General features: G+C 34.1%; 2 protein-coding genes and 2 pseudogenes across 5 annotated transcripts; 1 reads left to right on the plus strand and 3 right to left on the minus strand.

Moving 5' to 3' along the window:
* Positions 1 to 1,178: 1,178 nt before the first annotated feature.
* Positions 1,179 to 13,078, plus strand: LOC107917722 (myosin-2). Of its 4 annotated transcripts, none has more exons than XM_041075764.1 (25): positions 1,179 to 1,250; positions 4,114 to 5,086; positions 5,892 to 5,993; positions 6,096 to 6,239; positions 6,333 to 6,483; positions 6,607 to 6,634; positions 6,739 to 6,907; positions 7,075 to 7,138; positions 7,263 to 7,276; positions 7,373 to 7,457; positions 7,552 to 7,655; positions 7,760 to 7,898; positions 8,075 to 8,193; positions 8,312 to 8,464; positions 8,550 to 8,639; positions 8,779 to 8,856; positions 9,126 to 9,284; positions 9,503 to 9,688; positions 10,045 to 10,250; positions 10,354 to 10,489; positions 10,945 to 11,074; positions 11,300 to 11,413; positions 11,498 to 11,634; positions 11,775 to 11,990; positions 12,195 to 13,078. In XM_041075764.1, the coding sequence occupies exons 2-25, from the start codon at positions 4,667 to 4,669 to the stop codon at positions 12,636 to 12,638; spliced, it is 3,588 nt and encodes a 1,195-aa protein (XP_040931698.1). In that variant the 5' UTR covers positions 1,179 to 1,250; positions 4,114 to 4,666; the 3' UTR covers positions 12,639 to 13,078. The 4 variants fall into 4 exon arrangements, with proteins under 4 accessions (XP_040931698.1, XP_040931706.1, XP_016702497.2 ...); XM_041075772.1 differs by having other exon boundaries at positions 1,186 to 1,250; positions 11,498 to 11,613; XM_016847008.2 differs by lacking the exon at positions 1,179 to 1,250 and having other exon boundaries at positions 4,102 to 5,086.
* Positions 13,071 to 14,142, minus strand: LOC121204934 (chlorophyll a-b binding protein 13, chloroplastic-like; annotated as a pseudogene).
* On the minus strand, positions 13,071 to 19,748 carry LOC121208532 (double-strand break repair protein MRE11-like; annotated as a pseudogene).
* A 5,058-nt stretch (positions 19,749 to 24,806) lies between these two features.
* On the minus strand, positions 24,807 to 25,604 carry LOC121208534 (uncharacterized). Its single transcript, XM_041079457.1, has 2 exons — positions 25,368 to 25,604; positions 24,807 to 25,214 (listed from the first exon to the last, which is right to left on the minus strand). The coding sequence occupies exons 1-2, from the start codon at positions 25,602 to 25,604 to the stop codon at positions 24,807 to 24,809; spliced, it is 645 nt and encodes a 214-aa protein (XP_040935391.1).
* Between the last annotated feature and the right edge of the window lie 76 nt (positions 25,605 to 25,680).

Consider the following 25,680-nt stretch of genomic DNA (forward strand, 5'->3'; position numbering starts at 1 on the left):
GTAAACAAAATAAATAAATAAATAATTGAATATATACAAGAAAAAAAAAGGGGAAGAAAAAAATAAGGGTAAACTATCAAAATAGTCATTTTTATTTGCCTCAGGTTACATTTTAGTCACTTATGTTTCAAATGTTACGTTTTAGTCATTTACGTGATTGTATTATAATATTTTAGTTACTGAGCTGTTAATTACCGTCAACGGTATAATGGTAAGCTGATGTGGTATATTAAATCATCATTTCAAATAAAAATATTAGGTTAAATTATACATTTAGTCCTTATATTTTTTCATTTTGAGCAATTTAATTTTTTTCTTTTAAGTTCTTTTAACTTTTTTTTTAAATTTTTCATTTTCTTCTGCTTCTCCCTCTATTTTTCTCCCTTATTCATTTCTTTTAGCATAGTTTTTTTTAGGGTTTCTATTTGTTAAAACTAGTCCACAAACTCACCTCACTTGAAAAAAAATAAATTGTTCAAAAAAATAAAAATATAGGAACTAGTTTCAACAAATGGAAAATATAAAAAAACTATGTTAAAAGAAATTGAGAAGGGAGGGAAATAGATGAACAAGCAGAAGAGAATGAAAAAAAAGGAAAAAAAACATAAAAGAAAAGAAATACTCAAAATAAAAAAAAAATATGGGGATTGATTGTAAATTTGTAACAGCCAAATTTTTCAGTGGTATCGGAAAACAGTGATTCGAGATTACAAAATCCAATGAGTAAGTTTAGAAATTTTAATAAATAATAATTATGGGCCAAGCGCGAATTTAAAAGAATTTTTGAATTAGTAAATTTTGCGATTTTAAAAGAATTAATCAAGTAAATTGGATTGAAAACGAGGTATCGAGACCTCAAATTCATAAAACGAGCCATAAATATTTTAGAAATATTTATGGAGTGTTAGTAAGTCAGTATTAAAGTTTCGTCAAGAAATTTTAAGATTTTGGTAGTCAATTGGGTAAAAAGGATTAAATTGAATTAAGTGTAAAATTATGAAATGTGATTAAATAGCTCTAGTAATAATTAAAGGAGGACCAAATAAGCAATTAAACACCCATATTGGGCTGAACGGCATGTGTGTGCAGGAAAAATAAAAACCAAGTGTGAACAAGGGGCAAAATTGGAAATTTTTGCAAATTAAGCATATAAAACAAGACAATTGAAAAATTTAGAGATATCATCATTCTTCTTCAGCAAAAACGCCATGGGAGGTCTGAAAGTTGCTGTTTTTCATAGTTTTACATATGTGAGTTCAATTCTTGCCCTTTTCTTTGAGATTTTTATGTTTTTGTGACTTTTACAATTAGGTCCAAGTGTTTAATTCATTAGTTTTTGATTTTATGGATAAGTGTTGGCTGTTTATTATGAACTAAAATAGATTTGAAGCTTTTACTTTGTTGTTTGATGATTTTATCAAGTAATTTCAATAGAAATTGATTTTAGAACCTAATTGTGAAAAAGTTGTGAATTAAGGTTTAGTGCTAAAATTCTGATTTTTAAAGGTTGTGTAATAGTTTAGAATGATGGAATAAAATGTTAATTGAGAAAAATTAGCTTAAGTGATGGGCTAATTCAGCAAGGACTGAATTGTATGACCAGTGAAATTTAGAGGAAAAATGGTAATAAACATCTTGAACTAAAACAGTTTTGGACAGCAGCAGTAGGTTAACTTTGAAAAATCACCATAAATTTTAGAAATTGAATCAGAGGATGAAAAAAATATTGAATTAAAGCTTATTGAGTCTAATTTCTTATAGAATAAACGGTGTAAGCAATTGAATTGTAAGTTATGAGATATAATAAATTTTGTGAGACAAGGTCAGAATGAATTTGGGTTCCCCTGTTCTGACTTTGGAAAATTACAAAAATTTGGATAAAAATAATTAGAGGCTCAAAATTATATTTTTAGAATCCTTAATGAGTCTATTTTCAAGATAAACCAACAAGAACATTCTCTGAGTTTTGTAATGTGAGATAATTAATTTTAAAGAAGAGAGGTTAGAACTGTCAGATAGTGAAACAGGGGAAACTTTAATGAATAAACTGTACTAATTGGCTAAAGCAAAAATTCTAAAAATTTTATGGTAGAAATATATGTGAGTCAAGTTTCAAGGAAAATTTACAGATCTTAATTTGGATCTCTGTAGCTCAAATTAAAAATAATTTAGTGATTATGACACGAATGGACAGCTTTAAACAAATTTATAAGTAAATAGTGAGATCATAGATAATGTTACTTATAAGAATGCTATATACATTTAGGATGTGGAATGGAGAGGAGGAGGAGAAAAATAAACATATGAATTTTCAGCTAGCAAGGGTTTTGTTGGGTTTTTCACACAGGAAGAAAAACATAACTAAGTTATCCGGATAAAACATGAAACTCTTGTTGAAGCTAGAGCAACAAAGTAATTATTCCGGATGAAATATGAAGCTCTTGTTGAAGTTAGAGCAACAAGGTAATAATTCCGGATGAAGTATGAAGTAAGTTTGGGATTCAAAGACTTAGGAGTTGTAACCAAACGAACAGAAGCAAATGGGATAAAAAATTTAGAGAAGTATTTCATATTTCATCCGGGTAACATACATACTGTTGTTTGTTGCCACCCTTAATAGGTTTACTTTTAAAATGGATAATTTGTATGTTTTAGACTCAGGGACTAAATTGAATAAAGAAAAATTGTACGGGCAATTTTGTAAAAATATCAAAAATGACCAAAATGAAGGAAATGAATTGTTTTAGTATTTAAATTATAAAATTAAATGAAACTATTAATTAAGATCAAGATCGGGTGAAAACATGTTTTAGGGATTAAATTAAAAAGTGTTGAAATTGTGGAAAATTTTGTTATTTTATAGAATTTATGGGTTTTTATCAATATATATAAGAATAATTAGGTTCGAAACAAGGATTTAATTACAAGAACTTTATTTTTCTTTGTCTATGGATGAAATCGTCATTAATCAAAAGTTTATGGGTAAAATGATAATTTTGCCTAGAGATTAATTGAATGTATTAGAATATGAAATAAATAAAAATGATGATCAAATTTATTTATAAAGATCCGGGTGGCTCAAATATGAGACTTGAACGTGAAAAAGAAAAAGTTTTTGGATTAGTAAAACTATAAATACAAATAAGCAATGAAGTAAGTTCGTGCAACTTGAATTGAGTTATTGAATGTTTAAATTATACATTTATGTGACATGAATGTGAATTGAATGTTTAAATGTATGTTTTGGGCTTTTAAGGGCCCAATAGAGGGACATTATGATTATTTTCAGAATATGAATAATAAATTATTCAGAATTATCTAAAAATGCTCAGTAAACTCTGGTAATGCCTCGTACCCTATTCCGGCAACGGATACGGGTAGAAGGTGTTACAAAATTAACCTAAAATTTTTGTTTAAAATGATGATTTAACATGCCACTTTAGCTTACTGTTACACCGTTAACTGCAATTAACGGCTCAATGACTAAAATGTTAGAATACAATAACGTAAGTAACTAAAATATAATATGAGGTAAATAAAAGTGACATTTTTATAGTTTATCTCATAAAATAAATTTTATTATTATTAAGTGGATTATCATTTTATAGAAAGCGTTTAATTTGCATTTTTTTATATAATATAAATAACGAATAGTAATCTTAAATACTTTTATTTCCACTCAAGTTAAGCTTACATATTTATTTTTTATTTAAATATATTAAAACATTGAAAATTCAATTTTATAGTTTTCATTATTTTCATAATTAAATTAAATAATTTTATAATTAATAATTTATTACAAAATCTTTGATTTATTTCAATCAAATTGTTTTCTACCAACCTATATAAAAAAAACATTTTTTTTCCAAAATATATTCTTTGAATATACATTATAACTACCATTTTTGAAAGCTAGTAAATAACTAATAAAACAATAAAATGGTACCTTTTTTCTATGAACTGTGTAAGAATTAAATAAAAAAAAGGGAATAAAAGAAATTTAATAAAAAATCAAAAAAGAAAAGAAAAAAGGATCAATAACTGTAATTTTATCTAATTCTCTTTTTTTTTTCCTTCTTCTTCTTCTTCTCTTCAATTGAGTTTTTCTTTCAGGTCCCTTGAGTAACGCCTGTATTTCAATTCAACCAGCACCAAGCCGCTTTGTTTCTACTTTCTATTTTTATTTTTCTTTCCCAGTAATAAATTAATTAAAATATATTTTCAAAAATATTATTTAAACCTTCTTCATTAGATCCGAACGTTTTTTTTTCTTTTAATTTTTGATAAAACCTAAAGTAAAATAGGGAAAAAAGAACAAACCATAAGTTTAGTTGTTTCTAAAACAGTTTTGTATTTTTTTTTGGTTGAAAGCTTTGTTTCTGAACAACCTTAATCTTTCTGTAAGAACTTTTTTTATTTTCCTAAATATTATCGCTGCGTTTTTTTGCTATTTTTATGTCTTTCAGTTTTTTAACTGATGCTAGTTCCCTTGCAGTTGTTCTGTTTCTTTTAACGAAGTATTAAACGTTTTGATTCACTGTTTTTCATTCTCCGTTCATTTTATACGGTCTTACGATCTTCTTTTCAAAAAAATTCAATGCAAGTTTAGCGAAGAAATTAGTTTGAATTTATACGAGAAAAAAAGTTACTTTTCTTGTCCAAAAAAATGATGTTATCGGCGTCGCCAACCAGTATAGCAAAAAGTTCGCTAGAAGAGATGTTAGAGTCTCTACGATGGCAAGATGAGGACGAGAAGCCTAAAGACTTGCCACCGGCTTTACCGTCTCGGCCAACATCCAAGGCTAGACTTCCCTCGGCTCGCCGCTCCCTTCCGACGAACTTCAGAGTCGATTCTAACGGCGAAAGCGGTGGAATTTCAAGTGAAGTGGAACGAAAAGAGGAAGATAAAAGGAAGGAAGAAGAGTTGGGAGTGAAGAGACATGTTTTTGGGAGCAGAAAGATGAGGAAATTTGTGAATGTGGATTCGCCCTATAATTTGGAGGCAGTTGAAGGGAAGAAAGGGGAAGATAGGGTTTCGGATGCTAAAGTTGAGGTGAATGATAATATTGGGCATTTTTTAAAAAAAGTAAGTGTTAAAGTCGAAAATTGTTTTTTTCAATTGCTTTGTTCTATAAGATTGTTATTCGTGTTTTAATACCATTTAGCTGGGCATTTAATAATTCCTGGGGAAATTTGAAGAAAATTTTAGTTTTATTTAACTTTGATCCTTGTTTTAATACCATTTAGGAGGCATCTAATTAGAAGCTGGAGGGGAAAATATGTGTTCTTTTATGAAATGAGAACCTGCAGATTAGTTTAGCCTCCTTTTTTTCTTTTAATATTTAAGTAAATCATTTTAATAGTTTTCTTCGACAATTACTAAATACTAATGTGTGTCAAAGAAGTATTTTTCTTAATGAACAAGGAATGCTTTTGATGAAATGGGTTTGGGGGTGCTATGCTACAAATTGCGTACAATAACCTAATGGAGTCTAACTTTATAATTATAAAAATATGGTTTCATGACAACGAATTTGCAATGTTAGAAAATAGGCAGTATGGTTCATTTTTTATACTGCACTAGGGTTTATAACCCAGGATGTGTGTGATTGTCGAACATACTAGGATGTTGGTTTCAATTTTATGTAAATGTGATTTTTTCCAAACAGACAATGATATAAATTGTTGTTCAAAGGTTGTAAAGAGTGTGTTCGCTTCAAAAAAAAAAGGTCTATACGAAATTTCGACTAGTACTTAATTTTTCTTTTGTTGAAACATAAGAAATGGGAAGCATGTGCTTGAACATTCGTCTTCTGTGAAAATGATTACTAGTTTAGGTAAATGTATTCAATTTAAATAAATTGTATTTACTGTGAGAGGATTGGTTACAGAAACTTCGTGTTTGGTGCCGGCTATCAAATGGGCTGTGGGGATCTGGAACTATACAATCTACATCAGGAGAAGAATCATTTGTCTCCCTTTCCAATGGAAATGTAAGTTTGGATTGGTCATGGTTTTTAAAAGATTGGATAATTAGTATTCAGTATTCATTTTAGCATGTTTTTATTTCGATTTACATTGTATTGTTGGTATAGGTTGTAAAAGTCTCAAACAACGAGCTCTTACCTACAAACCCAGAAATTTTGGAGGGTGTGAATGATCTCATACAGCTTAGTTATTTGAACGAGCCATCAGTTCTTCAGAATCTTAAGTACATATATTCTCGTGATATGATATATGTAAGCAGGATATAACCCTTACTTATGCACTTACTAAAGAGGATTATCTCTGCTTCCGAGCTTCATTTATACTCTTTTTTTTTCTTTATGTAGAGTAAAGCAGGTCTAGTTTTGATTGCAGTCAACCCGTACAAAGATGTCCAAATTTATGGGGAAGAGTTTGTCACAAGTTATAGGCAGAAGGCTACTGACAACCCTCATGTTTTTGCTACAGCAGACACTGCTTATAATGAGATGATGAATGGTGAACGAAGCCATTCTTTCTTTTTCTTTCTGAAGTTAGCGTAAACAAGTGATAGTTTGTTTGTGTTGTTGTAATAACATGTTTCTGATTCTCTATCAATTGCCTATTTTTAAAATTTTGCAGATGGAATAAGTCAGTCTATAATCATAAGGTTAGTTGGAAATTTAATATTTGTTGTAATATGAGTACTGTAGCTTTTAAGCACAGGTTTTTGTTTACAAACCATAGAATCAAATAAATAAATTTATCTTGCAGTGGGGAAAGTGGAGCTGGGAAAACTGAGACAGCAAAAATGGCAATGCGGTACCTAGCTGCCCTTGGAGGTGGCAATGGCAGGATAGGACGTAAAATCCTTGAGACACATTGCATACTTGAAGCATTCGGGAATGCAAAGACATCCAAGAATGACAATTCTAGCCGATTTGTGAGTTCTTTTTTCCTTCACTCTCTATTACTATAAATTATTCTCATGGCTAAAAGAATCCTTGCTGATTGTATAAACCCCAGAGGACCAATTTCTACTTTGGTTTGTGTTTTTCACATTTGCTATAGCTCAGTAAAGTACTTCTTTATTACTCTGTTATGATGCAGGGCAAGCTTACAGAAATTTATTTTACTGAAACGGGGAAGATATCCGGTGCCAAAATTCAAACTTGTAAGCATATTGAATTTAAAAATTGCTATTATAACTTTGTAGTAATAAAATAACATAGATTAATCCTGGCCACTGACTTGATTTTTGTGCTAATGTTGATTCATCAACTAATAATCGTGGATAGTTCTTCTGGAAAAGGTGAGTTCCTGACCCAGTTACACTTTATATTGGATTTTATCTCTGTTATCATGTATGATATCTGATGTTGATGTTTTTTATGTCACCTTTGAGCAGTCAAGAGTAGTTCAGTTGGCTGCTGGTGAACGGTCTTACCATATCTTTTATCAACTTTGTGTTGGTGCTCCACCAACTCTAAGAGGTACTATTTCATTTTACAGCATTTCACGGTCTAGTTCAGAAAAGTTTAGGCTCTGGGAAATATATTTATGATCCTTGGAATCATTTCTTTGCAGAGAAAATGAATCTTAAAATGGCCAGTGAGTACAACTATCTTATCCAGAGTGACAGCTTGGTGATTAATGGTGTTGATGATGCTAAGAAATTCCAGAAGCTTGTGGTAATTTGAAAGGCTAGATTTAATGTCACCATAATAGTGTAGGCATTTGTTTACCATTTAATTTGTCACATGTCTTTTAAGCAATAGTTTCCCCTTTTCTGCAGGAAGCCTTAGACATTGTTCAAATGTGCAAAGAAGAGCAAGAGCAAGCATTTGCAATGATTGCTGCAGTGCTGTGGCTGGGAAATATATCATTTCAATCAATTGACAATGAACATTACGTGGAGGCATCTGCTGATGAAGGTAATAATATTTGTGCACAGAGAGAGAGAAACTGGATTCCTTCTTTGTTGTAGAATTTTTCAATTAACTGGATTTGCTTGCGCCTTACATAAAACAATGAATATAATGCCTGTTAGCTAGCCCTTTGTTTTGCTTGCAAGTATAAGTGAGATCTTTTTCTTTTCCCCTTGTTGCAGCTTTAACCAGTGCTGCCAGGCTGATGGGTTGTACACCCCATGAACTGAATCAAGTTTTATCTACCCATAGAGTCCAAGCTGGCAAAGATATTTTTGTTAAGAAATTGACATTGCAACAGGTTCGTTCAGTTTTTATTAGCAAAAGTATTCTTCCTCAATTCTCCCATCATAAGTCATATTCTATATTAGCTGTTGCGCACACATTAATGACATGATAATGTTCTTTTTGTAATATAGGCGATTGACTCGAGAGATGCATTGGCAAAATTCATCTATGCAAGCTTGTTTGACTGGCTTGTGGAACAAATCAACAAGTCACTTGGAGTTCATAAAAAATACATAGGCAGGTCCATAAGCATCCTTGACATTTATGGGTTTGAATCATTTAAGGTAAGTAGTTTATAGTTGGCTGTTTAGATATTATAATTTTGTAGAAAGTTTGTTCAACTAATAATATTTCTTTTCTGATTTTCAGAAAAATAGCTTTGAACAGTTTTGTATAAATTATGCAAATGAGAGGCTGCAACAACACTTCAACCGGTATCTATTTAAGCTTGGGCAAGAGGTAAGCAACTCAAACCTTAAGTTGGATTTCCATAACTCTGCCCTTATTTTACTTGGCTTACAGATTGATTTTTAGTAGTCAAATTTCTATATGATCTGTTTCCCACTATCAAGAGTCTCTTCCTTTTTTTGTATTTCAGGAGTATGGGTTGGATGGGATTGATTGGACCAAAGTTGATTTTGAAGACAACCAAGAGTGCTTGGACTTATTTGAGAAGGTAACTTGGTTAAATAGTTTCTTTGTCAGCAAAGCTCATTTAAAATCCATTAGAATGACTCTTTTCAAAATATATTGCGCGGCATGTGGTTCATGTGTATTTTGTGGTTTTCCTTCTATTTAGAAATTGAGCTTGGTTTTACTGAAGTATGTTATCTTAGCTTCGGTGCTGATGCAGGCTGAAGTTTTTATTTCCTTATCTCGTTTTATTACAAAGCAAAATGTTTCAGGTTAATCTGTTATTCTTCTTTTTAATTGTTTATTTTGCAGAAACCATTGGGGATATTTTCTTTGTTGGATGAGGAATCAAATTTCCCCAATTCAACTGATTTTACCCTTGCTAATAAGTTGAAGCAGCATCTGCATTCTAGTTCTTACTTCAAAGGAGATAGAGGCAGGGCCTTTAGTGTACGACATTTTGCGGGAGAGGTCAGTCACTGCTCTTTCGAGGACAGTTAGAAATTCATTTTAAGATTTCCTTTCATTCAATTTCAAAGGAAACATAGTCAAACCCTGAGTTGCAATTAAGAAAGTGTAATTTTTGGAAATGTTGAATTTGTTTACAAATAGGTTCAAAGGTATTGCATACTAGTAAAATTGTAATGCAAGAAGCATGCATGAAATTACTGATTTTTGGACTTCTGCAGGTATTATATGATACTAATGGCTTTTTGGAAAAGAACAGAGATTCTCTGAACTCTGACTTAGTCCAACATCTATCATCCTGTAATAGCGAGTTGCCACGATTGTTTGCCAAAAAAAGAATTAATCAATCTCTAAAACCAACAATTTCATCGGACACTCCAAAGCAAAGTGTTGGTACAAATTTTAAGGTAAAATTACTTCCTTAATTGTTTTGATCCAACTATATCTGGTGGTTGTAATGTAGTTCAAACTGATTGATAAAACTACAAAGCTTTTTATGGTCTCCATTCTAATAGAGAAGGTTTTTTAACATTAATCTTCATCATAAAGCATTTGTACATTTTCCAATCCTTTGAATGTCATATATTATTAAGTGTTTTTGGTTCTTGTGTCTTTTTCTTGGGTATTTGACATGAATTTCCCTTTGAAATCTTTTACATTACTTTGGCAATGCCGGAGTATCTAATGTAGTAGTATGAATATTGGTGTTTACTGCACAATGGCATACTTTGTAGATGTTTAGGCTTTTCTTCTGTACTCGCAGGGCCAACTCTTCAAACTAATGCACCAGTTGGAAAATACAAAACCTCACTTTATTCGCTGCATAAAGCCAAATTGCAAGCAGCTCCCTGACATGTATGAAGAGGAGCTTGTCTTGCAGCAGCTTAGATATTGTGGAATTTTGGAGGTTGTTAAAATCTCAAGGGCAGGATATCCCACTCGAATGACACACCTGGAGTTTGCAGAAAGGTATCAGCTAATACCTTCTGTAGTTAATAGCTTGTTTTAATTAAATTTTTTTTAAAAGTATTCTCTCTTCAGCATACTTCTCATATATTCATGCATTTCATAGGTATGGGTTCTTACTGTTGGAGACCAATGCTTATCAAGATCCATTAAGTATTTCAGTTGCTGTTCTGAAACAATTTAATGTCCTCCCTGACATGTATCGAGTTGGCTATACAAAACTGTATCTTCGAACTGGGCAGGTAAGTTCTATACTCCTGTTTTTCATGTTTCTTTTAATTTTTGTGCTGTGATTTCCAATATTGGTACGTCTTTCCCCAAAGACTTCCAGTACCTATATGACACTATAGATGATTGGAAGAGCCAACCAACACAACTCTTGATCCATGTAAGGTGGTTCCACTTGAACTGGGAGAAATGACTCCTTTTTATGGCTAAAAATCATGTTAGCCAAATTGGTCACAAACCTTTTTCAAGTGAAGCATAAATAACCAGATTGATATATAAATGTAAATGGATCGTTGTATGGCGAATAAAAACCTGAAATATCTCTTGATGCTCAGAGTTTGACATTATAGTTAAAATACTGAAATTTGGAACATAGAGATGCCATGCCAACTTATTTCATTCTGTTCATAATTAAATTACATAACAATTTCTTTGATGCTGTTATTGTCTTGCTGTGGCTGGTATACAGATTGGTGCTTTGGAGGATAGAAGAAAACAAGTGTTGCAAGGAGTAATTCAGGTTCAGAAATACTTCCGTGGTCACCGAGCTCGTCGCCTTTTCCATGAGTTCAACAAAGGAGCAAAAACCATACAATCATGTAATAACTTCTCCCAATCAAACCTCCTTTCCAATAAAAATTAAGCTTTCTGCTGGATATTTTAGACTTTAGTCTTTAATAACCAGCACCCTTTTTACACTTCAGAGGCTTGAAGTATAGATTTATTTATGTTTGTGGCACTAGTCCTTTTCTAGATTATAGGCATCCAACTTTGATTTTTTATTTATTTTCAATAGATTGACGGATATTTCCTTTGTGATGCAGTTGTTTGTGGTGAAAATATCCGAAGGAAGTATGCTATTGAGGCAAATAGGTGCTCATCGTATGCTTCTCATTTACTTGATGAGCAGTTGGCGTCAGTCATATATTTACAATCCGGTAAAATCTTTGTTTGCTAGTTAAATTTGTGGCTTTCAGGTGTCTACAATTCTCTTATCATTATCTTGTTTTTCTCCATTGCAGTAATCCGCGGGTGGTTGGCCCGCAGAGATTTCAATAACATGCATAATTTGAAACAGTTGAACCTTGAAAGTGTAAAATGTAGAAGAAAGGTGGGTAGGAAGATTTCTGAAGCAAAGGTATTCGCTACACTTGACACGGTAACATTCTAAAAGTACTCCTTTTTCAAAGAAATTTTCTAAATCATTTTTATTCTCTTAGTTGCATGCTTCTGAGCATGTTTTACTTTCTCAATGGTCTGTAGTCTATTCTTTAGGTCTGACAATTTTTGCTTAACCAGGACATGCCACATGAGCAACAAATTCAAGTTGTACCTTCCGTAATGGTAGAACTTCAGAGAAAGGTTCTCAAGGCAGAAGCAATCTTGGGGCAAAAAGAACAGGAAAATGCCACTTTACGTGAGCAACTACAACAGTATGAAGCAAGGCAGTTGGAGTATGAGGCAAAGATGAAATCAATGGAGGATATGTGGCAAAAGCAAATGGCATCGCTACAGGTGAGTTTTATGTTTATACATAAATATAAAAACATGTTTGCGTGAAGGTGATTGTTGTTGACCAACACAAAAGGTCTTGATAATTGTTGGAAGTAACTGAAAAACCATTATGATCCTGATGGTTGCAGCTATTAACTTAGAATAAATGCATGTTTAATAATTTAATAACTTGATATCTACTAATTGTGATTGCATTTATTGCAGACAAGTCTTGCTGCAGCCAGAAAGAGTCTTGCTGCTGACAGTAATGCTGGTCAGCGAAGAGGTGATGTGGTATCACCTCGGTATTATGATTCTGAAGATAATGTGTCCATGGGATCTCGAACTCCTGTTGGGAATATGCCTGATGTTGTTAGGGGTAGAGAGAATGGATCTTTGAATGCAGTGGGCAATCTGCTAAAGGAATTTGAACAGCGGAGACAAACCTTTGATGATGATGCAAAATCCTTGGCTGAAATCAGAATGGCACAGCCAACTTCTAACGTGAATCCTGATGATGAATTTCGAAGATTAAAATGCAGGTTCGAGACTTGGAAGAAAGAGTACAAGTTGCGATTGAAGGAAACCAAGGCAAGACTACATAAGCGTGGATATGAATCAGACAAAACTCGAAGAAAATGGTGGGAGAAGCTAGGTTCAAGATCCTGATTGAATCCCAGTTTGAAATGATCATCTCCATTGATTGGAGAATTGTTGCCAAAATTACCTGTATCAGTTCTCAGGTACGGTTAGTTAACATTTATGGCAACGAACATAAATGTTTCTGGCAGTCCATGGACAGGGAGGGAGACATTGTATTTGTATATCTCACCAATTTTTGCTACTTGGGAGGAATTATCATGTGCATAGACAAATAGGGATTCCTCGCGTTGATACTGCTTTCCTCTTCGAGTAGTTTGGTTTAGTTTATGTATATTATGTTGTCAAGTTATGTAAGATCCAACTTTCTAGGTTCTTGTATACAAACGAAATGATAATTGTTCATATGTTTTTCCCTAAATTATTTTGTCATGTAATCTGCATTTGACAGAATTAAAATTTGGTTAATCATTCTCATGAATGGAAATCCCAGCCATCATGGAACCCTACACCGAACTTGATCATGAATTTCATTGACTTCTCAGTGACACAGGTTTCAAATTTCAGAGTGATGCGAAATCTACAGGTACATAGAGGATAGATACAAGAAAATAATGAAACAAGTTCGATCCGGGGCTGTTAATTTACGATCCAGGCACAAACTTATTAGCATAGACCCAAGCATTGTTGGCAACAGGGTTGTCAAGGTGGTCCAAAAGATTTTCCAGTGGACCTTTGCTAATGACAATGGCTTGAACGAAGAAACCAAACATAGAGAACATGGCTAGCCTGCCATTCTTGATTTCCTTAACCTTAAGTTCAGCAAATGTGACAGGGTTTATCAGCAAGACCAAGAGCGTCAAACTATTGGCCACCAGGGTAAAGGTCATTGCCTTCCCCGACTTCAGGGAGACCATTGATGCGGAATCCTTCGACTAGTCCCATGAGGACCACCTGGAACCCAGGGATAGCGAGAATGCTTTGAGCATGAACAAGGTTGGGGTTGCCCAGGTAGTCCAAGCCACCTTCTGAAAAAATTTCAGCTCCTGCCTTGAACCATACTGGTTCCTTGAAGTCAACTCTAAGCCATTTCTCAAGGACTTCTGGGGTGATGCAGCCTAGTGCTCCCAACATTGCCCATCTTCTATGGATTACCTATAAAACAAGGAAAAATGACATTGGATCCAGCTTTAAAGGAGGCAACCAGTTTCAATTGCTAAGAAGGTTTACCTCAAGAGCCCTGTTCCTAGCAAAGGCCTCAGGGTCACCTGACAAACCAGCAGTTCCCATCCGTAGTCACCAGGGAACTCGCTGTTGAAGTAGGATGGAATCTGAGCTGAAAAGGGTCCCAAGTACTTCACTCTGTCTGGTCCATACCACAGTTCATTTCCCTACACATTACATTACATTACACACCAAATGCTTAAGAAAAGATAAAAGAAAAAAAAAACCTTACTATTGTGTATTTGGTAGTGCCCACGGAGACAACATCTCTGAGAGGGTTAGCATTTCTGTTTTGGCCAAGAAATGGGGTTGGCCTAAGGACGGTTCCTGAGCTAAGCATTGAAGCCATTGTCTTTCAGAGTTAGAAGGGGGCAACCCTCTTCTTTTTTTTAAAATATTCAGTTGATTTTAGCTGGATAGGAAAATGCAGAGAAAAGGAAGTGAATGTTTTATATAGAAATATGTAGAGACGAAGAAAGAAAGAAGAGAAAGAAATGGGTTGGTAATGAAAATGAGATCAGCCAATTAAAACGTTGCAAAGGATTTGAAGTATCTCCAACTTTTATCCTTATATCCACATATATTATCTTTTTTTTTCTTATTAGTCCACCCCTCCCCCAAATAATAAACGAAGCGAAACATGGTTATGGTTTGGGCTTGGGCTTCTGCGTGTAGGAAAGAAAAATTTTAAATTTATGCAGTGAGTGTGGATCGAACACGTGACCTTTAGATCTTCAATCTGACGCTCTCCCAACTGAGCTATCCCCGTGAATTGACTCTGTTCATCTGCACAACTTATTTCAATACAAAAGAAACCAACCTTTCTGAAATAAAGTTGTTTTACTGAATTAGCAAACGCCAATACACCCATTATTTGTTACATTTGGACATTCTTAAAATTTAAACTAAATTTATACTCTGCTAATGCTAAACTTTTCCCAATATAGACTTTGCATGAGGAAAAAATAAAAATCGACCAACATTCATTATGTGTAAAAACAGCCACAGATCATTTACTGCCTACCACTTAAAAATATCATCTGTACCTATTTCTCCCTTAAAAATTATTCACGTCTCAAGGTTGCTGCTGGATTTGTGTTGCTTTTCAATTTATCATCATAATCATCTAGGTTGGTGTTATGATGCTCAAAGGTTGGGGAAGCGTGATGAGACTTTATCTTCTCAAGGCACCATAACTTTTTGTTACCTAAGAAACATGAAGGAAGAGGTTCAAACTTCGGTTGGCGAGTCCAACAACACGGTGAAGTTTCGAGTGGAAATATTTGTAATTTAGAAGTAGAAATTGCGGAAAGTGACACTGTCAAAAACAAAGAATAGAAGAACAATCACTAACTCGAGGTTGAGGCTTGTTAAATCTCCTTATAATCTCTTCAGTATCGTCTTCTTCATCATCATCATGCTTGTTCATGAGCGCTTTGTGAACTAAAGAGTCTTCAGATTTCCTTCCTCGCTTAGATGTAGACCCTCTACCTCTTCCCCTAGGACCGGCTCTCTTGCGCCCTTTACCCTGAACGGTTTCATCATTTTCCTTCAAAATATATAGAGCATTTGTTCAGATTGTATTTACATTATTCTTGAAACTGTGATTTCTGTGTACAGTCGCATAGAGAAGCAATAGAGTGGCAACATAGGATTGAAATGGACTGGGAGGTATTTCATACCAAATTGTTGTCAACCTTATTAATCCCATGATCTTCACTTGAAACAGAGTTAACGTTCTCCTCGTCATTAGCAATACTTTGGACTGCAGCTGATGCGGAAACTGATGCAGACCTGCATTAGGAAAATCACCCATGAAATTTACCCAGTGATGCAAATTTCCATACTTATAAGGAATTAATAAATAAAACTTGAGTGAAATAGAGAATATGCATACTTCAAATAACAATTAATATTGTTGTGGTAAACACAGTAGTTTTATTTTCAAGTAGCAGCAACATTGACAGCCCCAGTATTACAAAACAAAAAGGATTCAAGCGATAAAAGAAGAGGGTTTGCAGTTAGAAAAGGTTGAATTTTTCTACAATTGATATTGTATTGTACCCGATACTTATTTCTCTAGTCATAAATCAAATTACTTGTCAACAAGTTAAATCGAAGTATCACCTTTGAGAATGGTGAAACCCCAACGTAGCATCAAGAGTTGTCTGCTTTAAGCCACTAGAGCCTCTGCCTCTTGCCTCTGCCTCTACCTCTACCCCTTCCTCTAGTAGAATTTTTACCTTTAACAAGTTCTGAAGCATCCCCAGATGATCGAGAAGCTGTTAGTGGCCCTTTCCGGCCTCTATTGGCAGAGCTTAGTATCTGTGCTGTATCTTCATCATCACTAAAGGAGGCTGCACTTCCTATTCCTTTATCGTTTTTACTCCAGACATTCTATAATATTGAAGAACCAATAGTTTAGATGCAAAGAATGTTATATAAGAAAACATAACATTTAAACAAATAGAAAGTGGAACATATGGAATATTCGTAAGATTACCTCAAAGGATTGCACGCTGGAGGTGAATTGAAGGGTATCCTTAGAGTGTGAGGACCTTTCCTTAACACGTTCCTGCAAAATTAATATATGAATTGAAGGTATAGTGTACTATTTCCATCCATTAAAGGCACTCAGTAAAGAATGATTGACTAAGGAACATTTTTGCTATTGGGAATATAGCATTAAAAGTTTGCAGTAATATTTATATCAATCAACTTGAAATTCTTGCCTCCAAGCATTCCTCAACTTTAAGAACTAAATCTTCTTCTTCACATTTCAAAGCATCTGAATCCTTTCCAATTTTGTTCTGTCAATAAAAAGAGTGAAGAAAACAGGAAAAAGATGAAATAAGAAAGTGTCAAACTAATACGAGCAATTGAGCAAACCATAAGATTCTATCATAATATATTACCCAAAAGGACTTTATAACAGGAAGCTTCAATCGACATAAAATAAAACAAGAATTGAAAGTTAAAGTTAAAACAACACGAAGCCTTTAACCAAAATGCAAGGTTGACTATATGGATCAGATAAAGCCATTTAGCTCTATTTAGGACCATATCTGCAGTTAAACCAGTAAAAGTAAGGTCCTTTATAGTACTTTCTGCTCATGTCATCTTTGGTCTTCCCCTCCTCATTCTAACATTATAGTTTACACTGTTTTAACTACATATTTCTAACCTATAAAATACTGACTCGAGTTTCTTCAAAATTGTATTGCACACAGTTATAGAAAGCCAATTTTTCATCCTTATTAACAAAATTGTGCAGTGCAACATCCAAGTCATTGACCGGAAGGATCTCCATTTTCTGCAACATGATAAGGATGGGGCTAAAGGTGAAAAAACTTCATTATAAATATTTGATCCCAGCATGAGAGTCCCCATTCAGTCTAATAACTGAAAGAAAACAGGAATCTGATACAATTTTCATGTCCAGAAGCACTCGATCAAAGCTTAGTTATCATGCAAAATTTTGTTTTGCATTGAAAATATAGTATTTGCAAAATAAAAAATAAAAAATATCACATTCTGTGAGAACAATATTTTAAAATCATTACACAAGTTGTGTAGTACCCTCCGGACTACACTAAAATAAGAATTAAGTGACATATGTAAAATAATCAAGACGAGAAGGAAACAGTGAATGCTGATACCAAATTGTTTTCAGCGACTAATGCTTATATATTCTGTTGATTCAGTTCTTCTGGATGAAGTCTTTTAGAATCATCAATTTTGGCTACAATCATAAAGACAGTTAAATTAAACTTTTGTTCAACCATGTTTCTAGAAGCTAACATCAAGCAGATAAAATTAAGAAAATAAAGGAGCTTCGACAATCCAGATGCTGCTATTATGTTTATAGTAAAATATTACTCCAAATAGCATCTATTATGCAATAGCTTTCAAAAGTGAAAATAAACTTCCAAGCCAACAGCTGTTTCAGTATATATTTGTGAGTTCTGCCCTGTGAACCTCGTAACAGAATATTTCACTGGCCACCTATTCTTATCTTTTCATTTCCTAAAAAAGTTAGGGGGTTTATGCGATTAATTTCAGCAGGCAAAAGCTTATTTATATTTGCAAATAGAGCAACCAATGTTGCATGTTGTACAAATTCTTGTTTGCGACTCCCCCCTCCAAAAACAAAAAAATAATTTCCTTTTCTTTTTTATTTTTTTAAAAAGTATGGCTGAGAAGTAAACAGTTAAATTTTCTGGAAGCAGTCAGAGTTGAGTGCATTATAAAGCCTGGATGATTAAATTACCTTCTTTCTGACTCCTTCTAGAAGCCTTTGAAAATATAAGAATATCTTGGGGATTTGCAACCTAGATTCATTGAATTCTAGTTATTTTGCGTCTGAATGAGAAAAAAAAATACATATACCCATTCCTCATACAATATGAACAATAACCTTAAGATACCTTCCCAACATACTTCTGTCCCAACCTTTGAGGATTTATTGTCATGAATCCAGAGTAATCCACCTATAATGTCAAATGGAACATTGAAATAGTTATCTCCAGATGCTAGAGACACTCTCTTGGGAAATGAATGACTTACATTCTCAAGATAAGAATAGAGTAAAATTTTTTCAAAAAAAAAATTGCACACTAGATCAGTACAGAAAATTTCAAATGATAAAGCTACTAGGTAAAGAAAGATTAAATTCATGAAAGAGAAAAAGACAAAATAAAAGGTCTCATTAAAAGCGAAGGCAAGGATGCTTTACATCCAACATACTAGATGGATGATTTCAGACAAAAGGTTTAACAAGATGTGTAAGCAATTTCCAAAAGACAACTTGCTAGCAACAAAGATCCATGTTGAAAACATTCCCAATGTAGTAGAGATTTTAGAAATATGACTCATTAGATAGCATGGGAGTTTCCAAGTGAAATCCTTAATACTAGTCACCACATCACCATCACACACTTCTGTCAATAAAACTTTAAAAGAAAAAAATATTATTTTTTATTTTGAAAAAGGCAATTTGATGTAAAGATTTGAAAAAAAAAAGGCAGGAGGGAAAAAAAGAGGACAGAGGTGATTAAAAAGACAAATGCATGAAAGGAATCATGGCTGAAGATAAAACTAAGGATGAAAAGGATTTGTCAGCCTTAGTTAGGTTAGAGATCTGTAGCAGTCTTTCTTCGATTTCCTTTGAAAATGACATAGAAACATAAGAATGCAGGGGAAAGGGGCAGGCTGCTATACCTCTAAAAAGTGAAACATGTATGCAATAATCAGCTTTCATAGTAGCATTAGCATTGTTAACAAAGCAGAGGCTGAAATCACCTTAACTCGGACTAATGGAAGTTTGGGCTTTGATCCATTGACAGCCTTCCTATTAGACTTCTCTATTAGATCACAAACCTAAAACGGAATTTTAATTATTACGATAAAGGCAATAAAGGATTTTGTTCTCACCATAAATGCTTAAAAGATTTAATCATTAGACTTCTCTATTAGATAAAGTTTAAAATCATCTCATGCAAGAAAGAGACTTGCCACTTTGTCCAAATGTTCAAGAATTGAATTTCAATCATTGGGATCAATGTCAGGTTCATCCTTCAACACAACCTAAATCATGAACATTGAATAAGACAAAAGAATTCTTCTCAATTTCTTGCCTTATATAAATAGTTTCAAAAGTATTTAACAATGATACTGCTTTACCTCTATATATTCAAAAGGTCTCACTGCTGTCAAAGGTATTTTGGTTGGACGATATTGATTGCCCTAAACAATAGTAGCAAGCCATGGTGTGAAAATATATATAAGAAACCGATACTGCTTGATTAAATGACAAATCCAATCTTTCAGGTGTAGAACCCTAATTTCTAAAAGCACATGCTTTGGCTTTGATTCTCCATCAATCAGGGATGTTGCAACTGAGGAACCTGGCTGAGTAATGTGAAATCCCATCCCTGGCACGCGTTGTAAAACCATATTTTCGAAACCATTTTTTGAAAATGGGAATCGACTTTTGAAAACGAAAGTTGGGGTCGCCACCAATCCTTTTTTGAGGTATAATTGGGCCATCTTATAAAACATTTTGGTCCACGAATTTTAAGAAAACAGGTTCGGGAGTCGGTTACGAATGAGGAATGATTAGCACCCTCGACACGCCCAAAATTGGTACTTAATCGATTAATTAGTGTCTTAAATGTCAAAAATTAAATATTTGGACAGGGTTCAAAATGCGATCCTCCTTTTATTGGCTTTTAAAAAATTTAGGTAAGTCAAATGTGTATTAAAGACCATCTCACCTTGAGGTAAAACATTACATCCAGTACGTTAGGACACAACATTTTTGACCCTCAAATGTGATATTGCCTTTAAAGCGTGTGTTTTAGCTTTAAGAGGATATTCGAATATCCAAAACAAACAAAGAAAGCAAAACCCAGTACGTTAGGGCACGATCTTTTGAATTCTTTAAATACCGAACATTACCTTTATTTTGAAAAATTTTAAGAGTGAACTGGTAAAAGGATATTCTGATATTCAAAACAAACAAAGAAAGTAAAACCCAGTACGTTAGGGCACGATCTTTTGAATTCTTTAAATACCGAACATTGCCTTTATTTTGAAAAATTTTAAGAGTGAACCGGTAAAAGGATATTCTGATATTCAAAACAAACAAAGAAAGCAAAACCCAGTACGTTAGGGCACGATCCTTTGAATTCTTTAAATACCGAACGTTGTCATTATTTTAAAAATAATTAAGAATAAATCTGTGAATAAATGAATTTGGGCAATTGAAATTTAAAAAAATGAAAATAATGATATGTCACATGCAAATGACATTATTGTAATAAACTAAATGATGCATATTAAAAAATAAAACATAGTAGCAAAAAAAGGTTTAATGACAAATAATAAAATGGTAGTGGTAACATATTAATAATAGTACAAACAAAAGAAATAAAAATAATTATATAAATATATAAAACAGTAGATAATAGGAAAAAGGATTCCTAATAATATAAATATTAATAACAAGAAAATAGTCGAAACAAACAAAGTATAATTTTAAAACGGGATCTTCAAAAAATAATAGCTGTATACGTATAATTAGGAAAAATAATTTAAAAATAATAATAATAAATACACAATATACAAGTAGAATAATATGGAATCAATAATAAAATATATATATGAAACAATTAATAACGTTGTGCGTACATATATAAAAATAATTTTAGAAGTATTTGAATTTAATATTGTAGTGATTTTAAAACAAAGAAATATAAGTATATGGTAAAACTCTAGGAAATTATATACATAAGAAAAAATATTTGTTTAATATATTAATAAAAACAAATATTACGAACTATTATAATAGTAGAATATAATAAATAATATTAGTAATAAAATAATATTATTCTTAACAGTCAAGTATAATAAAATAGTAATAATAAAAATAATAATACTAAAAATAATTAATTTTATGGTAAAAAAGTCCAAAATAATCGAAATAGGGCTTAATTGAATTAAAAAAGGAAATTCTGAGGTAAAAACATAATAAAAGGAGATAAGGAGACCAAAATGCATACGCGAGTAAGGAGGGAGGGGTCTGAGCGCAAATTTCAGGGGCAATTTGAAAGCATTTAAAGAAAACAAAAAAAGGACTTGATTGAACGTAGGTGCAGAGGAAAGGGACTGGTCGCGAAAATTGCCCATTTAAAAGAAATATGCGCAGTTCCAGCCTATATTCAATGCACGGCCTGCTTTTGCCCTTCCCCAAGCTCTGCTTTGGAGAATAAAAAATAAAAACAAATGAAGCATTCCTTTTAATTTTTTTTTAAAACATTGAAGAACCTTTTAGAAAACTCCCCAAAAATTTATCCATCATTTCTCTTATTTTTCCTAAAAAACAAAGAGAAAGCTCTCAAATCTTTTCCTTTTCGACCAGCGCCGCCTTCATCGGAGATCCGGCGCGCCGAGGCAGCCGACCTCGCGAGTTCACCGATAAGTCCCCTCTCTCCCTCTCTTGTTTTTTTTAAAACCGTTTGAAAAATAATGGAAAAGAAAAAGAACAAACGAAATCTGAATCAAGAGACAATTCCAAAAAAGAATGAAAAATCACCTTTCGAACCTTAGTCCCGATTCTCGATTTACTCTTGACTTTGTATATTCTCTATTATATTCGAAAAAAAGATCCCCCTTTATAGTGTTTTTCGAGGGCTTTTATAGCCCTTTTTACAAATGTTTTGCTGCTGTACGTTTGTAGTTATGGCGAGGATCACGGAGGCCGTGGATTGCACGAGTAACGGCGTACGTACGGAGGTGGGTAGCAGCGTGTCGGAGGGGGCTGCTTCGGGTGTGTAGCGCTGAAAAGATGTTGCTGCTAGGGTTTTTTCATTAGGTTTAGGTGGGTTTTGGGGTATTGGGTTATTAGGTGTATTGGGCTTAGAGATTGGGTTAGGTTTAATTAGTTAATTGTTTTGGTTTTTAAAAGTATTGGGCCCTGGGCATAAATTGGGCTTAACAACTGCCCCTTTTTGCTATTTGTCATGTAATGGGAACGAAACAAAGATTACAAAGGCCAATTTTGCCTGGTCCTGTCAGATATTGGCTTCTTAGTGTAACCTTATCGCAACCCACTGCATCCTATTGCTTCCACATGCCTCATAGCTGTTTCATGAAGATACGATTTGTTGAAACTTTATCTGTTCCGCTCCTGCTTAGCGAAGATAAAATCTGTAATTTTAGCCTGTTACCTTACTGCTTAAGGGGTTTAGGCGGGTCTTCGACCTGCTCCACCACTGCTCGGTGAGCCCAGATCTGTAAATTTTAGACAGTTATCCTACTGCATAGGGGGTTAAGGCTTGTATCTTTGATCTGCTCAACTATTGCTTAGGGAGATAAGATCTATAATCTTCAGCTTGTTACCATATTGCCTAGGAGTTAAAGCCTGCAATCTTTAGCTTGTTACCCTATTCCTTAGGGAGTTAAAGCTTGCTGTTTTCGATCTACCCACTATTGCTTAGGGAGATAGGATCTGTAATTTTCAGCTTGTTACCCTATTGCTTAGGGAGTTAAAGCCTGCTGTTTTCGATCTGCCCCACTATTGCTTAGGGAGATAAGATCTGTAATTTTTAGCTTGTTACCCTATTGCTTAGGGAGTTAAAGCCTCTGAAATTTTAGTCAATCCTGCTACGTTGTCCACTGGGGAATCTACCTGTAAAAGTGATTTCCTAGGGCCTATGCTTATGTCAAATGATTAGGATGCCATTATCAGAATGAATCAAATACTCCTAACTAAATGTATTATGAATGTTTAGATGAAAGAATGCAAGATGACATGAGAATGATTCATTTTAACGCTTGATTTGTCTTTTCTTCCTGTTTGGTAAGGTAATATCCTTGACGTATGCTTTTTCGTTCAACTAATAGCAGAGAACCTGGAGAGGTGGTCAGACCTTTAGCTCTCCTACGTTTCCAGCCCTTTGAGCCTGGTGAATTCTAAATAATTGTCCTATTTCAGGTTCTTGTATTATTCAGAGACCTTTCAGAGTTATATGCAAAACTTCTTTTGTAAAAGCATTATTAGTTCATTAATCATTATTTCAATATGAAATGCTTGAAAAAGATTATAGAACATGGATAAGACTGAAGTTTATTATGAACAAAATCCGTAAAAAATGGATTGAGCAAAGAAAACAAATATTGTTAAAATACAAAGAATGGGAAAGTGAAACTGGTGTCCCAGATATCTCAGGCTGAGCTTCTCTGTACGAAATTCTTGAAGACCACTCTAAGTTCAACATGTGTCTAGGAGATCTGTAGTATTTTGTCGATGCCCTTAAGATGTAGCATATCTCATTATTGTTAACTCAGGTACATGATGGCTAGCGCATGCCCCATTTCTCATCAAACATTTGAATTGCCCTTTTATGGGTTTTCAATTCAAAGCCCCTTTGGTCTCAAAGTGCCCTTTGCGGGTTTTCGCCTTGGCCTCTCTGTTTTTTTTTTTGAACTCAAGGCGACCTTCGCGGGTTTTCACCTTGGTCCCTTTCCTCCTCAGGAGAAGTACTTCTTGACTTAGTCCGCATTCACTGGGTTAGGCTGACTCTTGCCATCCATTTTGGCTAACATTAATGCTCCTCCAGAAAAGGCCTTTTTCACTACATAATATCCTTCCCAGTTTGACATCCATTTCCCTCTGAAATCCTTTTGCATGGGGAGAATCTTTTTCAATACCAAGTCCCCCTCATGGAATGCCCTGGGGCGAACTATTTTGTTGTAAGCTCGCATCATTCTATTTTGGTACATTTAACTATGACGAATAGCCATCAGCCTCTTTTCTTCAATCAAATTTAGTTGATCATAATGGGATTGGATCCATTCTGTTTCGTCCAATTTTAGCTCTGATAAAACCTGAAGAGAAGGGATTTTGACTTCAATAGGTAAAACTGTCTCCATCCCATAAACCAATGAGAAAGGTGTTGCCCCCGTAGAAGTCCTAACAGAAGTTCGATAGGCAAAAAGGGCAAACAACAACTTTTCATGCAAATCCTTGTAGGTTTCAGCCATTTTTCCCATAATTTTCTTGATATTTTTATTAGCCGCCTCAACCGCACCATTTATTTTCGAGCGGTATGGTGACCAGTTGTGGTGCTTAATGTTGAACTGGCTGCAGATTTCCACTATCGCATTATTGTTCAAATTCAACGCATTGTTAGATACGATTCTTTCTGACATACCATAGCGATAGATGATCTCCTTCTTTAAGAACTTGCTAACTGCCGACTTTGTGACATTAGAGTATGAAGCGGCCTCAACCCATTTGGTAAAATAATCAATGACCACAAAAATAAATCGATGACCATTAGAAGCCTTTAGTGAAATTGGCCCAATGACGTCCATGCCCCACATTGAGAAAGGCCATGGGGAAGTCATAACATGGAGAGGTGACGGAGGCATATGGATCTTGTCTCCATAAATTTGGCACTTATGGCACTTCTTGGCGTAACGGATGCAATCTCCCTCCATCGTGGACTACTAATACCCGAATCTCATGATTTGTCGGGCCATTGTAAAACCTTTGGCATGCATCCCACAAACATCCTCATGAACTTCTTCTACGATTTTCTTCGCTTCGACAGCATCAACGTATCTTAACAACATCTGATCATTCCTCCTTTTATACAAGATCTCCCCATCTAAAACATAGTCATTGGCGAGCCTTCTCAACGTTCTTTTGTCATTTTTAGTTGCTTGCTCTAGGTATTCACGGTTCTTTACATATTGTAGAATGTCATGATACCAAGGATGATCATCTCTCTCATCTTCTTCATCTATATTGCAGCAATGAGCCGGAGACTCACAAATACTCATCTGGATTGGCTTCATATCTTCTTGTTCATTTATTCTAATTATAGAAGCTAATATAGCCAGGGCATCGGCCATCTGATTTTCATTACATGGGAGATAAAATAAGTTGATGTCACCAAACTACTCAATTAACTCCAGAACTAACTTTCGATAACTGATCAGCTTGGGATCTCGCGTCTCCCATGCACCTTTAAATTGATAGATCACCAATGCAGAGTCTCCATATACCTCTAGCACCCTGATTTTGTGGTCTATGGCTGCTCGAATTCCCATGATACATGCTTCGTATTCTGCCATATTATTTGTGTAGTCAAAATCCAGCTTACAAGTGAATGGATAATGATCTCCGTTTGGGGATATCAAGACTGCCCCAACTCCGTTACCAACGGCATTTGATGCTCCATCAAAATTCAGTTTCCAAGAATAATCTTCGGGCGTGCCTTCTTCAGCAGTCGCCACATACATTAGATCCTCATTGGGGAAATCAAATTTCAAGGGCTAATAGTCTTCTAGAGCTGTGCTGGCTAGAAAATCTGCTATT

This window comes from Gossypium hirsutum, chromosome A01, assembly GCF_007990345.1.
Source record: "Gossypium hirsutum isolate 1008001.06 chromosome A01, Gossypium_hirsutum_v2.1, whole genome shotgun sequence".
NCBI classification, from domain to species: Eukaryota; Viridiplantae; Streptophyta; class Magnoliopsida; order Malvales; family Malvaceae; genus Gossypium; species Gossypium hirsutum.

Coding starts and splice junctions, on each gene's coding strand:
- LOC107917722 (XM_041075764.1), top strand. CDS start 4,667: ATGATGTTATCGGCGTCGCCAACCAGTATAGCAAAAAGTTCGCTAGAA. Junction 6,635..6,738: donor AGTCAGTCTATAATCATAAG/GTTAGTTGGAAA, acceptor TTTATCTTGCAG/TGGGGAAAGTGGAGCTGGGA. Junction 7,458..7,551: donor TGCTCCACCAACTCTAAGAG/GTACTATTTCAT, acceptor ATTTCTTTGCAG/AGAAAATGAATCTTAAAATG.
- LOC121208534 (XM_041079457.1), bottom strand. CDS start 25,604: ATGTATGTGGCGACTGCTGAAGAAGGCACGCCCGAAGATTATTCTTGG. Junction 25,215..25,367: donor ACAAAATCAGGGTGCTAGAG/GTATATGGAGAC, acceptor AATGAAAATCAG/ATGGCCGATGCCCTGGCTAT.